Source organism: Achroia grisella, unplaced genomic scaffold (assembly GCF_030625045.1).
Source record: "Achroia grisella isolate CSIRO2021 unplaced genomic scaffold, CSIRO_AGI_Agris_v1 utg4116, whole genome shotgun sequence".
Taxonomy (NCBI): Eukaryota; Metazoa; Arthropoda; class Insecta; order Lepidoptera; family Pyralidae; genus Achroia; species Achroia grisella.
This window is the reverse complement of record NW_026712845.1, coordinates 1124481-1140610: the sequence shown is the minus strand read 5'-3', so window position 1 is coordinate 1140610 and position 16130 is coordinate 1124481. Positions and strand designations below refer to the sequence as shown.

At 31.9% G+C, this 16130-nt stretch overlaps 2 protein-coding genes across 3 annotated transcripts in view; one reads left to right on the top strand and one right to left on the bottom strand.

Annotated features, from left to right (window-relative positions):
* The first annotated feature begins 163 nt into the window (after positions 1–163).
* LOC131844682 (protein YIPF6) lies at positions 164–5757 on the top strand. Of its 2 annotated transcripts, none has more exons than XM_059193622.1 (6): positions 164–337; positions 1937–2056; positions 2987–3065; positions 3899–4073; positions 4416–4573; positions 5212–5757. In XM_059193622.1, exons 1-6 carry the CDS (start codon positions 311–313, stop codon positions 5328–5330), a joined length of 678 nt encoding a protein of 225 aa, XP_059049605.1. In that variant the 5' UTR covers positions 164–310; the 3' UTR covers positions 5331–5757. The 2 variants fall into 2 exon arrangements, with proteins under 2 accessions (XP_059049605.1, XP_059049606.1); XM_059193623.1 differs by lacking the exon at positions 164–337 and adding an exon at positions 1149–1172.
* A 5135-nt stretch (positions 5758–10892) lies between these two features.
* Positions 10893–16130, bottom strand: part of LOC131844644 (uncharacterized) — a 37896-nt gene continuing 32658 nt past the window's right edge. Inside the window, exons 9-12 of the mRNA XM_059193580.1 lie at positions 13849–13986; positions 12701–12887; positions 11885–11991; positions 10893–11630 (exon numbers count right to left, since the gene is read on the bottom strand). Coding sequence (XP_059049563.1) covers positions 11328–11630; positions 11885–11991; positions 12701–12887; positions 13849–13986 — 735 coding nt within the window. The 3' untranslated portion in view covers positions 10893–11327. The remainder of the gene's footprint in view (positions 11631–11884; positions 11992–12700; positions 12888–13848; positions 13987–16130) is intronic.

The following is a 16130-nucleotide window of genomic DNA, read 5'->3' as shown; positions in this document are numbered from 1 at the left end:
TGCATGAAATACAATTAGTTAAATACATTACAGATATTCCAAGTTATATTTTTGTTTATTTAATTGTCAGCGGCGCGGCGGATTTGTGCACACATATGACAACACTCTACATAGGTTAATTAATTTTATAGAAAAAGAGAGAGTTTATAATCTGTGGATGAAGTGTTGATTACAGTGACGTTTAATAAAATTGTCCAGATAAAATTATTTTGTCGTAGAACTATTTACAATTTTTCATCAATTATATTACGATTTAATAATCTGTTGCAAATTATTATTTATTTTTAAAATTGTTTGAAAAATTGCAACAATGAGCACTTTTGATTCTAAATACGATGTAAGTATTTTCAGGGCTAGGCTAAAATAAAAATATATCAAAGTAACACTATGATCAATCATATGATTTATTTACTTATTTCATATGTTCAACATTTTATTTGTTGTCTTTATTTCTTTAATAATATAATAATTCAAATTAAGGATCTTAATCAAAAGATTATTTCTAATGTTTACCTATTTGTTGTCACAATATGAAGACTGTCGTGTTGGAAGTGGATATACACTTAGTCATAGAATTACGAGGAATATAATCTAACCTGTGTGTAACGTAATGACATTTTTTACACATTAAGCCAATTTATCTAATATATAACAGATAGAGATAAAATGTAAAAATCAACAGCATTTGTTTACAATATGTTTATAAAATCAAATTTTAAGTGCCCCCGGCAATATCATAAATTACTTGTTAATTGCCTGGGGCCATCTGGCACTTACATTTCACCTGTGCTTAATTATTAATACTATAAAACTGAATGTTTTTAAAAAGAATAGCACTACGAAAATCAGTTCATGTGACATCCATGCTACCACTCATGCATTGCCACTCTAGAGCACTCAGCTCTTATCCTGTAATTTCACTGCATAATCTTACCCTATAATGAACAGCAGCAGCAGCAGCTTACAAGGCACACTACTCATATAGAAAACTATATAATAATAATTAACCTGTTAACCAGGGAATTCCTTTTTTAATTACGCAGCATATAATGGGCACTGTCTCTCACTATGACGTTTCAGTATGTCAGCACACTATAATTTAATATATATATTTTTGATATGAAATATTCCACCCGATCCAGGTTCCAGGGCGCAGCAGAAATTTAGAAAATGTAGGTATGCATATGTCCTACATGTACACAAAAGTTTAACATTTGACGTATTTATATGTCCCACTCGGTTAACAGGTTAATTGGATAATATAAAAAATCTTACCACATATATATTTTTTTATTTAATATGATATTATCGCAGGATACAAAGTATTTGGTTTGTTACCAGTAGAATTTGCTAGGATGAGCATGATGTCAGCTCTTCTTCTTATGGATGATAATGGAATGGTGTACCCACCTGCGCTAACAGTTTATACTGACAGGGCACCAGTGGTTTATGATAAAATGAACATGAAGTCAGGTCAGTTAGCCCATCATAGTAAATATAGCAAGAATTGTATCACAATGGTTTTAGGGGAACCGCATGGAGGTCAACCTGATATGGTACATTGCTAGCAATGGTGTTATTAGTCCACTTTCTTAATTAACCCCTTTCCCCCCATGAAGTCAGGTCAGTTAACACATTGTGGTTAATTCACCAGGAATGATCCAATATGGTTTGTATGGGTCAGCATGGAGGGACAGTACAGTGGGTTGTAGTTGGTCATCATAAGCATTCCATTACTATACATATAAATAGAAAAAATCTTGGGATCTTGACTTTTTTTGGGAGTTCCCTGTGTTAAGATCCCGTGATTTTTACTAATTGTATGTATAAATAATGAAGCCATCAAATTTAAAACAGTATATCCCATTACTAATTTAAAAATAGCAGACAAACCTATCCCCACAGTGTGTTGTATTTGTATTTGTTTTATTTTCAGATGTACCCAGCGGGTGATGTGGGTGTGGTTGAAGGGGAAATGAACATACCCTCTCAGGGTACGCCATCAGGTGATCCCATGGAATTTAACACTCTTGATGAACCCATCAAGGAAACATTTGTGAGTTTATATTGATTATGTTTATACAGTTGTTTTCTTGAATTGCATATAATTTTCTATTTTGTTTATTTTATTTAACCCAGTTATATAGGAATTAATGAAATTTTATTTTTTCACTGAAATTAATGAGAAATTTCGACCAAACCAATTACATAAATGGTGCTTACCGTTTTAGTGCTACAAAGCGCTATTGCCCCGCTTATCAATTTTTGCTTTGCAAAACCTAATATTGCTATTTTAACAGGTTGTTTACTGCTTATATCTATACATTGTACAACTACATGTTTAATGTCTTAGTCTATTAAATTTGCATTGCAATAGTATACAGATAATTATTGATTATGCTTTTTATATTATCAAGATTGTATTTATCCATATATATGTATATTGTTTCGTGTGTAGTGATTTTAACTATAGTCTCTTTTATGACATAGAACAAGATAATAATGATAACTTTATTCATCCTAGTCTGATGTTGTCCATATTAGGCTATGGTATTCTATAGTTGACAATCAACTTCATAATAAGACTACAATTTTTTTATTTAACAATTTTAAATTATTAATGAATGACATCTTGACATTCATAAGTGGCTAAAATGTTCTACATGAATAAATGATTTTTTAATTTAAATTTGAAGGATTGTCTATATTTTAGTATTTAAATATTCAATAAATTAGTAATATTAACGGTAGTTCTGGTAGTGGTATAAACAAAATGAGCAACTTGAAAATAATTTTCCTTAGTATGTTGAATTTTTTCGAGTGATTTGGATGCCAGAAACAAAATCAAGTTGTTTGTTCAAATTTCACAGTATATTTTGTATGTAATCATTTCTTTATAATAAAAGTTTAGTGTTATAGTTATGTGTTTAGTCTTATAGTTGTTATAGTTCTATTTTTTTATTTAACATAATATTTTCAATTTTAGATGCGCGACCTCAGGGCCGTTGGAAATAAGTTTTACCATGTTCTAATACCTAGAGAAAAGACTAGCTTATTAAAAGAATGTGAGTTTTTTAATCTTCATTAGAACTAAGGCTATTTTATATTTCCTGCTACTGTGTTTTTTTAATCAATTTTGCTATATATAATATATGTATGTCTATTATATTTATAAATTTTCGTACTAGGGCTACCTAAATTATGGGAATATATTGTGATTAAATAAATAAATAGCTGAACAGATCAGAATGAAAATAGTGATAAGGAAGTTATATAGTACTTTAGCCATTTGTCTAAATCACCATAACTATTGAAGTCCTATACAGAAACTGATATAAAATTAAAATGAAAAAATGTTTATTTCTTTAAAAACAATTCAGTTACAATAACATAGTGTTGGGATGACCTAGTAAGCATAGAAATACCTGTGTCAGGTACATCCTGCTCTTCCATATGCTTTGTCATATGTGTTTGTTTTCTTTTTTTAGAAACTAGTTTTATAAGTTACACTATTACAATAAAAATAACCCAGGACAATTCTCATAGTACCTAGTCCGAAACTAAGCAGAGCATGTAATGTAAATAATAAATACATAGATTGTATTTATTATTTACATTACATGTAAATGATAAATACATACACAATAAGCAAACTCCCAGACCAATAGATAGGATCATCCTCATAAATACTGTTATTTGTATTGTGTGAAAATCAAACCAGCCAATGTCAGACCCATCAAAATTAATTTGTTTAATGAAGGTATAATGTAATCTAATAACACACTTGCTATTTGAAGCATACACAGTGATTATTATATAAATTATATGAAGTCATGGAAATTGTTATGTTAAAAGTAAATAATTCGTTTGTGACAATGTTGATTGTATTATTTTTCAGGGGACCTCTGGGGCCCATTGCTACTATGTACGTTAATGGCAACCATCCTCCAAGGGTCAACACAACGGGCAGACAACTCAAATGACGGAGGGCCAGAGTTTGCAGAAGTATTTGTCCTAGTATGGATAGGGGCAGCTATTGTTACTATTAATTCCAAACTACTGGGTGGCAATATGTAAGTATCTAATAAAGTTTTAATTGATAAGTTTCAGCTTTTTTTATGATAGTAAATGGTAAATTAGCTGATAGTAAGTGTTTACCATTTGATGCTCATGGTACTCCTCTACTGGATGAGCAAGGCGCTTCTAGCCCTTTTCAAGATATTCTATGTATTTCAATATGTCTATTATTTATCGTATCTCACGTATTACCGTAGTAGATATTATTAAAGTCTACGCTTTAAAAAGTGTTATGTCCGTTTTTAGTGATACAGGCTATCGGTTATCTATCTGCATGTTTGTTCAAATTAGATCTATCTAGACGACATAAATTAATAAGGATGAAATCTATTTTCCAGCTCATTCTTCCAATCAGTATGTGTGCTGGGTTACTGTTTATTTCCGGTAGCGCTGTCGTTGATTGTCTGTCGGTTGATACTATTCGCCACGCAGACAACCTTCCTGTTTTTCCTGAGACTGGTCTTATCAATGGCCGGCTTCGTTTGGGCCACATTTGGTAAGTAAACACGTTGATTGATTTTATTTAATATAACAATTGAACGTTAATGGAAGCGGATCGCGGATTTGTCTCTGCTTACAGAGATCCGCGAGAATATACGAGTCTACGACAAATATCTATACAGTCTTATTCTGAGCTTACCTTTTATTGTTCTCTTAATTTTGGTCTGTTTTCCTTTGTTTTGTGTGATTGGAATAGCACACAAGCAGACGACCCACCTGATGGTAAGTGGCAACCGTTAGATATATACATGAACAGCGTGTAGCTTTACATAGTTTAAAAAAAAGTCGCCACTGCTGTCTTTTCACTTATATCTTTTAAATTACGCAATGGATTTTAATGCAATTTTCAGTAATGGATAGAGTGATTCAAGGGGAAGGTTATATGTATAATACATGCGTTTTATAATAGTATAGAACAATAGTAATGTATCTCTGCAAAACCCCTACTTTGCCTACTGGTCGCTAGTAGGCTATAAATTTCACGCGGTAAAAACCGTGGGCACAGCTAGTATTGTACTCTACCATTAAAATAGTATATATATACAATATATATACTGTATAGGTATTATTTCCATTCCGCTAACTACTCGATAATAAAATAAAAGGTAATTAAGTAATTATTTAAATTTTCAGCGGCAACGAAATTCTTGGGCGACAGTCAACCTCCAGGCAAAAAGGCACTCGCTGTATATCCTATATGCCTGTTCTACTTCATCCTGTCTTGGCTGGTCGTCTCACACAGCAACGTGTAAACTGCACAACCACACATGAACATACTCAGTGTATTTATACTTGTGATAAAGACTTTTTTAGTGTAATTTTGTGAATAAATGTTAGATAAGATAGCGATGTATGATAGTCACTTATAGCCGAATAATCGAAAATTCGATAATCTTGCAATGTTTTTGAATATTTATTTATTAATTCTTAAAAATAAGTCTAGTGTTGAATTTAATAGTTGAATTACAGAATTATTGATCTAAAATAATTATGTCAAATCTAAACAGTGGCCAAATATTTATTTAAATCTTAGTAATATTGCATAACTTTCATAACGTGCGGATTTTTTTACAGGGAGGGACAGGAAACAATTAATTATATATATATTAGATTTACTTGGACAGTATGACCCGTAACTCAAATTATAATATTGAAGAATTTAGAGAATATAAAATGAATAAATAAAATAATAATAATAATTTCCAAATTTAAGTACAGTATTTATTATATTCAATATGTATTTAGTCATCACTGCGAAACAATCCAAAATTAATCGATTGTTTATGTTATTGATTATTACACTTTTATATATTTGGATTGGTGGTTAATAAAGTTGGCATACCTGGTTTTGGTTATATTGGCCTATTAGTATTGGATATATTCTTCTTTACATAATATAAAACAAAGTCGACCCCGCTGTTCGCTTATATCTTTTAAATTACGCAACGAATTTTAATGCCATTTTTAGCAATAGAGTGATTCAAATGGAAGGTTTATGTATATAATACATGCTTGTTATAGTATAGAACAAGCCTAGAAAGTTTTGTAATACATCCGTGCGAAGTCGGTACGGTTCACTAGTAATTTATAATTCTAATAATAATGCGATGTCTAATTACTTACACTGTATAGTGTGTGCACGGTTGTAGGTTGACTATACCTAATAATCGAATGACCCTATTCGTTTTACACAAGAATTGAATTATTCGATAATTTTTAGTAACAATCACACATCGCTAAGTTAAGGCTGTTTGTAAATTTATCGACTAGTATTCGTCACTCGTTCGAATATGTAAGTAAATTGTAATCGAGTCATTTTTAATCAATATTATTTTGTTACTTCGTGTTACTCTATTTATTAATGCAATTGGGACATTCCAATGTTATATAGTATTTCCATTATTCCGAATTGTAAGGTTACTTCTGCTCTTATCTCCGAGTTTGTAGTGTTGGAAAAAATAATTATGATACAATGGGGTTGATTCCGAAATGTCATTCTTTAAATTATCGTCTTTAAACGTTACAAAATTTATACCATTTGCGATTATTATATTTCAGAATTCGTTTTATAATGTCAGTTTGACAACCTCGGTAGTCTAGCAGTTTACCACACCTCTATTCCGATGGTCACGGGTTCTTTTGTTATTAATTATACATGATAAAAACATTTGTATACATGAGTATGATTTTTTCTATTCGTCTGGGTATATGCTGTGTATATTATAAAAATAATAATAATAACCCTGGACAATCCACACAGTCATCTACTTCCAAGCTAAGCCAAACTTATGTTATGGGTACAACTGATATAAATACTTATATTTGTTTTTTAGTACCAGTATTATAAGCTTTGCGTACATTTGGACTAGTTGCCGCATTATTGTTATTAGTTATGCTTTAACTAGTATCATCAGTAGTATATTTAATTTTAAAGACTGCTATAAAGTTCAGCCCAGGCGACTGACACTCCTGTGTCAAAATAAGCACAATTTAATTACATACTTAATACAAATCTGTAGTGAATCGCCGGCGAACACTACCAAGACAATGAAAAGTCGTTTGTCTGCGTGAGCCCTAAAGAATGTAATTTCGGAATGTACCCAAAATCCCATTGTACACAAGGAGATCAAAAGGATCACGTGATCACCCATGTTGTCCAAAAATGGATGTAATAAAGGATGCATTTTGTATATAGTATTAATTAAAAGACTATTTTCCGTCTATTTGCATTGTTTTATTTAAATCTTTTAAAAATATTTAATATGTATCTAAAAATACAGTTATAGCAATTTGAGGGCGTATTTGCATTACAATCTGTTAGTCAACTGGACTAGTTTACATATTCCCTCAAATATCAATACAATATTTATTTATTTTAGGGCTTATTCCATAATTGTATATGATCGATCATATTATGTATACCTTCTAGGTATAAATGCAAAGTCATCTCTATTGGTTATCATAGTATACACAATAGTAAAACTGATAGCTTTTAAAAGTGCATCAGTTGCCACATAGTTTAATAGACTTAGATATATCATCATATTATATATGGTTTTATATATGTATATGATAATCGTCCTCTTAAAATTCTACGTTAATCATATTTTGACGTCGAAGTTATTTTCTCACTATTAACGAGATATGGTATTTTTTTACATAGTACACAGAATCATATATTTACAAATTTGATAGAAACATCTGCACATTATTTTGCTATTATAAAAATGATTAAATTATTATTTCTGAATAACTTATTTCAAAGTACAACTTTAGAAATAAAAAACAAAAACTTTAAATATTTTTATTACCGCTCATTTTAAGTAATATTTAATAATAAATTATATTATCTGGTTTGATCACAGCTAAAAAAACCATATATACATTAATATTGTGTTATTGAGATCTACAGTGAAAGTATGAATGAAATTCATGTAGGTTTGTAGTAATAAATGTAACTGCATATTATATCCAATTTTTTCTTTGAGCTGATTTTTAATTCATAAGAAAACATTTTTTTTTATAATTATAAAGGATATTTAATTTTCTTACTATTATTACACACACGTTTACAACTCTTCCGTCCCGTTCGCGGGCTGCTCGTATAATTATTTTTGTCTTACTATCGAAAAACCGGAGGTGATAATAAGGCGTTGATTTTTGCTATACTGCGGCAAATGGATATAACAACGCCCTAAGTCGAGTTTTGTGTACGAAGAGCATAGCAATTCTCTTAGTTTAAAGTAGTTTTCTTCAGTCAGGAGTTGGTCTTCAGCCGCTGCATATCAACCCGCGTAGGGTGTGAAATGTGGAGTTAATGAAAAAAAAAACAATTGCTGTAAAAAGCGGAAACAAAATTTTTTTCTTATAATATCAAAAAATATTAGTGTAAAAATAATTAACTTAAATGGTTTACAGGGAGTTTTTGTTCTCGGGAAGTAGTGCGTGTGTGTATTATTTACGAATTACTTTGTATAAATATACAAAATTAAAGATAAATGCAATATTCTTTATATGATTATGACTATATATAAATGTGCTCATACAAAATACATAAATAAAGTGTATTTAAATATACGTTATTTATTATAAAAAATACGTAATTTTATAATAGTTTCAAGGAAAAATACTATTTATAATCGGAACTGAAAATCAATGATAAATTAATAAGTACAATTTTCAGCATAGTACAGCTGCCCAAGTATTTGTTACATGCTTAATAATATCATTTGAATGTTTATTATACAATAACAAAATTTCTTCTTTACAAAAATAGTCTAAAATACGAGCAACGAGAATAGACAATTTTGTTTCTTTATTTGAATTTTATGAATATTTTTGGATATGTATACAAAAATTCTTTGTCTCAAAAGGAGACTAATCTTTAAATCGCTTTTAAATAAACTTTAACACATATCGATTTATACAAACAGAAAAAAAATACTATATCTTTATTTTGGACTGATATAAATTATTCTGATCATTTGGCGTTTTGACGCACGAAACCATTGCAATTATTATTTAACATTCTGAGAAGATAATTCGAATATCACTACAGTCAAAAGTGTTTACAAGATCATATTACAGTATATTACGATATAAGTGCGTTATGGTGGTTATTAGACACGAGGCGGATTTTCAGCCCGAGCCGACGGGCGCAATAGCGTCAACTGTGTTAAATACGCACTTATATCGTATAGATAATCTCATAACTCAACCATTAAACTGTGATGCACACTGTTACTTTCCCGCCGTTTTAATCTAAGTTCGAAATTTATGAGCTGCGATGCTACCGGTGAAGTTAATTCCATTTTACGACCAAGTGTGTTGAGAATTTCTTTATAAAATATCATGAGAATACATGGCTTGGCTTAGATACTATTACTAAACAAGTATATTGTACTATTCTATCACATAGACATATTCAAATGCATACTATTTATACAATAAACACAAGTATGTTTATTATTTTTAATCCTAAATACCACAGATAAGTGTTGACTAAGCCGGCAAACATAACCATAACTAAATTTAATTGGAGGATGATTAGTAGGTAATAGTGTAAAAATTAACATATTACTACTTCCCAATACATTTAATTATTGAAAATTGAAAAATACGTAATGTAACATTGCGAGAATTTGTATACCTTCGTAAGGTTAATGTTTGTCAACTTGTTCATCAAAACCTTGGCCGATAATAACATAGTTGGTAATTCTAACGCAACACAGAATACATTGAATACTACTAGCTGTCTTATAGAACTAAAATCTCCTTTAAATCTATTTTAACTATACGGACTGATTGTCTCTTTCATTCAAATAGAAAATAGTTCAGAAGACGAAGACAAAACATAAGTTTTGTGGCAGAAAAGAGATTTTCTTATGATGTGAATAAGGCTACATAAACCTGATTGGTTATGTAAAGTTATTTTTGATTTCAAACAAATTCTATAGGAATTAAATTTATTTCGGAATGCCCGGGCGTAAGATTATCTATTATAGGTTTATATAAATTAATTTCTCAATAACAATTCATTAGTTTAGTAACTGCCTGGAAAATTAATTCTCTGAACTGGAAATTTAAAAAAATGTCTACATGCATTTGGTCGTTTATTACAAACACTGCGTTTACCCACACGTAATGAAACAGGCAAAAAATATTTTTTCAGTATTTCTTTACCAATGTTGTATTAGAAAGAAAAAGTTTCTGGATCGCGATATTTTCATAAATATGGCCTCGATTGAAGATCGGAATTGTTTGTGTCTCTTTTTTTTTGTTTGTTTTTAGTTATGGACCTAACAAACAGAACAGTCAGTTGTTGTCGTTGATAAAAGAAAAATTCAACATATATTTAATATATAGTTTAACGTAAGCGATCACATCAGAGAGCATGACTGGTCCCTGACCGTGGTAATTACTATAACAAAAAAAAATTTTTGTAGACCCTGATCAAATATATAATTCTAGTGAATAATTTGGCGGGAAGCAACTTAAATAACCATAGACAATGAAGCTTGCACAGTAAACAGTTTTTAAGTAAAGTTGTTACCTACTGCGCAAGTCACATGCTATTAAAATTGCTAGTATCTACTTTATTATAGAAAAGTATTTATAGAATACCTCCAATGTTTCCAAAAAGAGAACACTGTGCAATATAGTTTTTAAACTTTTCATAAATATTGAAGAACTAGAAAATATGTAAAGTACATATCCAAATTTTTAGAATATCACGAGTACCATTAGGTATAGGTATAGTGTGTGAAAGATATTTTTATTTTGTAAAGTAGGTATTTGTTATTTAATGTATTATATAAATAATTATATCAATTTATTTTATCTAAATCTGTTGCCAATACTGAAGTATCTAGTTATGTATTTTGTACCTACTATCTAGTACAATTCACTGAACTCATTTTATATTTCCATTCATGCAAAAATTGTTCAGTTTTATGAATAGTAATTAATGAGTTTCAGAATAAACTTTTCAAAATACATAAGCCTCTGCAAAATCTACCGTTATGACAACTAAATATAGATTTTGCCATATTTTATAAATTTCATAACTATATTTAACTTCAAAATAACATATGTTACCATACATGTATGTATAGAACATGGTTTGGTCGTGTCTATGCCTGCACAGGTGTTTCCACTAACGTAAAAATACGCGTCACATACGCAATATTTACCTATGCGTATCTATATCGCATACGTGCTGGTGGAAGAGTGGGGTAATACCTAAATATTTAGCTGGACTCTGTGCCACTTGAGGATTTGTCGGATATGACGTCAGGTGTCCGGGGCGGGGACTGCTTTGGAGAGGATTTGGTCGGCAGGTGATAAGACATTTGCATGTGAAGAGTGTCTCGGGCTTTTCTCGCGTTCTTGTATGTCAGAGAGTTGGCGCGCGGTTTGCGTCTAGAGAAATGTCTTTCTACCCATTTCAGCATCGCTAGCACGGAATCGGTTGATGAAAGTCGACGCTCCGCTGATGTCTTGATGATGGTTGATGATGCGATGCGGAATGTCGCGGCCATACCTTTTAATGCCTGAGAAAGACATAATAATAACATTCAATCACAAAAAGCAATATAAAATAGGCTTTTAAATATTATTAATTTATATCTATTTATTTATTCTAATGTATGCCTTTATTTGCATGTCACTCCTATATTCCACAATTATATCCGTTACACTAAGGTTGCCTTGAAATATGCTTTTAGCAATAAGGCGGTCTTATTGTATATATACAGATCTATAGATAAATGTTAAAATTCCTGTTTATATAAAAATTATTACTTACCAACATGGCGTCTTCGTCCGTAACGTCATCGCCCGCATAGATCACTCTAATTCTTTCACTCCAGTCCAAACCGAAGGCTGTCCTTAGTATGTAAATGGAAGCTCGACCTGTCGACAGTTAGGTAATATTAAATGACATTATATGATTATTTGTTTATTATTGTATAATGAAATAAATTTTAACAGTTACTGATAACAATAAGAGATATAAGCAAAACAAAGTCTATGTTTTGTACCTACTAATAATAAATATATGTAATTTATTATTGGGCTAACAACCCCACATGATTATTCTGGATCGACAACTGTTTGTTATAGTTGGGGAAGCATGATGATGCACGTGATCGCATATGTATACCATCGATCTTTTTTTTTACAATCACTTTAATTACATGCTATTTCTACACGAATAGTAAGAAACAGCATATAGGTACTCAGCCAAATCGCCCCGTACAACTGAAACATTAGATGAATTTTTACAGGCTACGTCAGGTTAACTGGCTTATAGTAATGTTCTCCATCCGGTTTTCTCTGGAAACCATCGGGATAATTTCTTGGTAAGTTTGCCACGGTGGAGACTGAGTGACTAACTGGTGCGGTCGGGTATATCACTCCATTGTCATTCATTAATATATAATATATATAGGTATATATATATATTTTTTTTTTCAAGAATCTTTATTAGTTTGCCTCCTCGTGTTATAAAAAATATATATAAGATAACCCTTTTTTCTTTCTCGGATGACAGCATTCTGTAAGATTAATTATCAGATTCTTAGAGTACCTATATTTTTTGCAAATCTTATTTAATATCTACCTTTATCCCATTCAACAGGAGGGCGCGCCTCGAGGGCACAATGTGCCGGCGCAGGAGTAAAGCCGGCAGCTGCGATAAGTTTCCTTGCCTGGGCCTCGAGTGCCGGCCTTTTGGCCAGCGGCGTCTCGCGAAAGTGGAATGTCAGGAGTGCTCCCTTATTCTCAACCCATGCTCCATCTTTACATACCTGGAAATATTCATTATAAGTGCTAACGCTGATGTGGAAATATTGTTAGAGAGAGGGATGAAAATTCCCGTTGATGTCTTTGAGGTTTTCTGCGGAAATAACGTTGTCTTATCCAATAGGACTTTGTTTAAACTTGCTCGCGCTATATCACTGCGTATATATTTAATATTAGGAAGAGGAAATGATATGGGACTATTGTTTACATTGCCAGCAATGCACCTAGTAAGGACGAACTCAGCACGGGAGAACCTTCTAGATTCCTTAATCGCAAATGCTGAAATGATCTGATGATATCCTCATCCTTTAATCCTTCACTTTCAGTGCCCGCGGGAATTTCTATTCCATCATCGACCGTTATAAATAAGTTAAACTGTGTACTCCGTTCTCACTGAAGCGTGAGATTTGGCAGTGAAATTTTTAAGTACTATTATTCAATATCTAGTTGCAAGGTCAAGGCACTGCGTTAGTCTGACGAGTGTCTTGTCTTTTTGCAGGCCACTTGCCACCAACAATGAATGGTTCTTTGTAAAAAAAAAAACTCTAAATATTTCAATGATTGATTCGTTTAGAGAATTTTTTCCAGAAGGTTTATATATGAGTGTAGTACATACATATCTACATAGTACAACTTCCGTTACATGTATTATACATGAGAACGAAGTATTAAGTTATAATTACAATAATAATCTTGAACAGTTTACACAGTGCCATCTAGTCCCAAGCCAAGCCTAGCTTGTGTTTTGTGTACTAGACACTACCTCGTTTTGTGTACTAGATAGAAATAGTTATATACATTTTTTTGTAAATATTATACATACATAACATAAATAAAAATACTCAGGCAAATGTAAACAATCAGACTTATGACTGCTAATGTTTGCATCCTGCGAGTAACCGAACTTACGAGCATCGGAAGTAAGGCGGTGTGCTAAACCCTCGAGGCCGTCAATTAATGTCTCACCTGTTCTTGAAGGGACTTCAACAGTTCAACAACTTTGTCCTGTAGCTCCATTGGCATGGGGTGCACGAATTTACTGCCATCAGGGTGCAGGATCTCCAGCCCGTGGTTTCCTGCGTAAGTAATGCCTTCAATGCCGACCTGTGCCAATCGAAATGAGGCCTTATTATTTATTAAAACTTAAATGCACAAATAAGAGTGCATATAGGGGAGTTAAATAACAACTTGTGGCACATTATTATTGACAAATAAAAACTTTATTATTAATTTTGAATAATCATTAAGCTTAAGTTATAAAATTATAGGCTAAGTATTTTGGTTCTTCTTTTATACCGTAGGTATTTTATTGGTCATTCAACCCTTTGGATACAAACTAAACTTTCCTAAACTCATGACTATGAGTATGATTGCTACTCTTTCAGGCCACATCGATCATGAAAATTGACCATACCTGTGATAAAATTAATGATATTAAGCATTTAGGAAAAGAGAACATAGGCTACATTTGTTCATGGTCATGCTGATAAAATCACCAGCACAAATTAGTTCATTATAATTGTTTATATACTACATAATGTCTTATCAGTTAAAATTAATCTTATACGCATTTAGAAATATATAACCGCTTAAAAGTCAGCATTTTCAAATGTTTTCAAATCCAAAATTCATGTAGGTCTATTAGAGACTCTTATGATATGTCAAATCTACCGTCAGTTCGGAATGATTTCGAGATGAGTAGAACTGACAAGAAACTCAGCTCGTATTCTTATTAAATAAATGTTGTATATTTAGAATCACTCTTAAACATAGGACAACATAGCTAGGCTCGGAAGACATAGTAAAATGGCTGATGTTATTAAGAGGATGGCGCAGTTAAAATTGCAGTGGGCAGGACCACGGGGTTGGAAAAGATCAGTAGGTGATCACAGATGAGGTGGAAAGATGACATAATTACTGTGGCAGGCCATAACTGGATATCAATTGTACCAAATAGTATAAAATGGAGAAGCTTGAAGGAGGCCTACACCAAAAAATTGGTTGATTAAGGCTTAAAGAGAAGATGCTAAAACTAAAAACAAAATCAGAATTACACGGCTAAATGAATCTTACCGAAGTTCGACATGCGATTAGGTTAGGTAGAAAGGTTTTTTCGATACTATCCTATAATTGCTGTTTGCTCAAAGTTTATGATCTGAGATGGCATATCGAAGTCGATTACGTGTCAGTATTATCAACCAGGAACAATAATTAAATGCTTTATTTATTATACTTTTAGGCTATCTCGTTTCAGAGGTCAACGCTGCGACGTGTTGTCGGTGCTTTTACGCCTATGGTCGTACCCTCTCCCTATATAAATCTATGGTTTTTTATGGACAATTAACATAATAATAATAATCTCAGGACAATTCACACAGAGTCATCTAGACCCAAGTTAAGCTAGCTAGAGCTTGTGTTATGGGTTAGTACCCATAACACAAGCTCAAGATAACTGATACATATACATAGATTTTTTTTGTAAATACATACATATTATACATAGAAAACACCCAGACCGATACAAACAATCATACTCATGAATACAAATGTTTGTGCCGTGCGAGGAATCGAACCCGCGACCATCGGTCGTAATGCGGTGTGCTTGATCGCTAGACCACCGAGGTCGTCAACAACGTCGTCAACATAAAACATTTGTATTTGAAATTACTAATTTTCTTGCATTTAAAAAAGGCACAAAGAAGAAGAAGAACAGTTATACATATAAGTATATCATATAGAGAATTGTTCAAGGTATTCTAAGAAAAGATATCGCCCGTACGTCGAACGCAGCCAAGTTTCGTAGTATAGAAATTGTTTATATGTGCCTTGCGCAATCAGAGAAATTCGAAACTAATTGGTGTATGCTTTCAACACTATGACAAAACCCAAATACCCAATGGTCCAAATAACCCGCCGATTAAACTATAATTTCAACCAACTTAATAAAAGAGAACTTTTTTAATTCAGCTACGTACTTTTTTTGTTAGAACTTCTTCGGTTGTCTAGCATATTTAGCACACCGAATTACTTTAGAAGGTCGCGGTTTCGATTCCCGACAGAGTATAAAAATTTGTACTCATTAGTGCGATTGTTTGTTTTGCTCTGGGTGTTTCCCTAAGCATACTATTTCTATTAGTTGCTTAGTACGCATAAATCTTAGCTTGGGACTAGATAGCGTTGTGTGATTTGTTAATCAAGGAACCAAATCTCAAATAATTATATGTTAACTAAAAGAAAAAAGTCTTAGG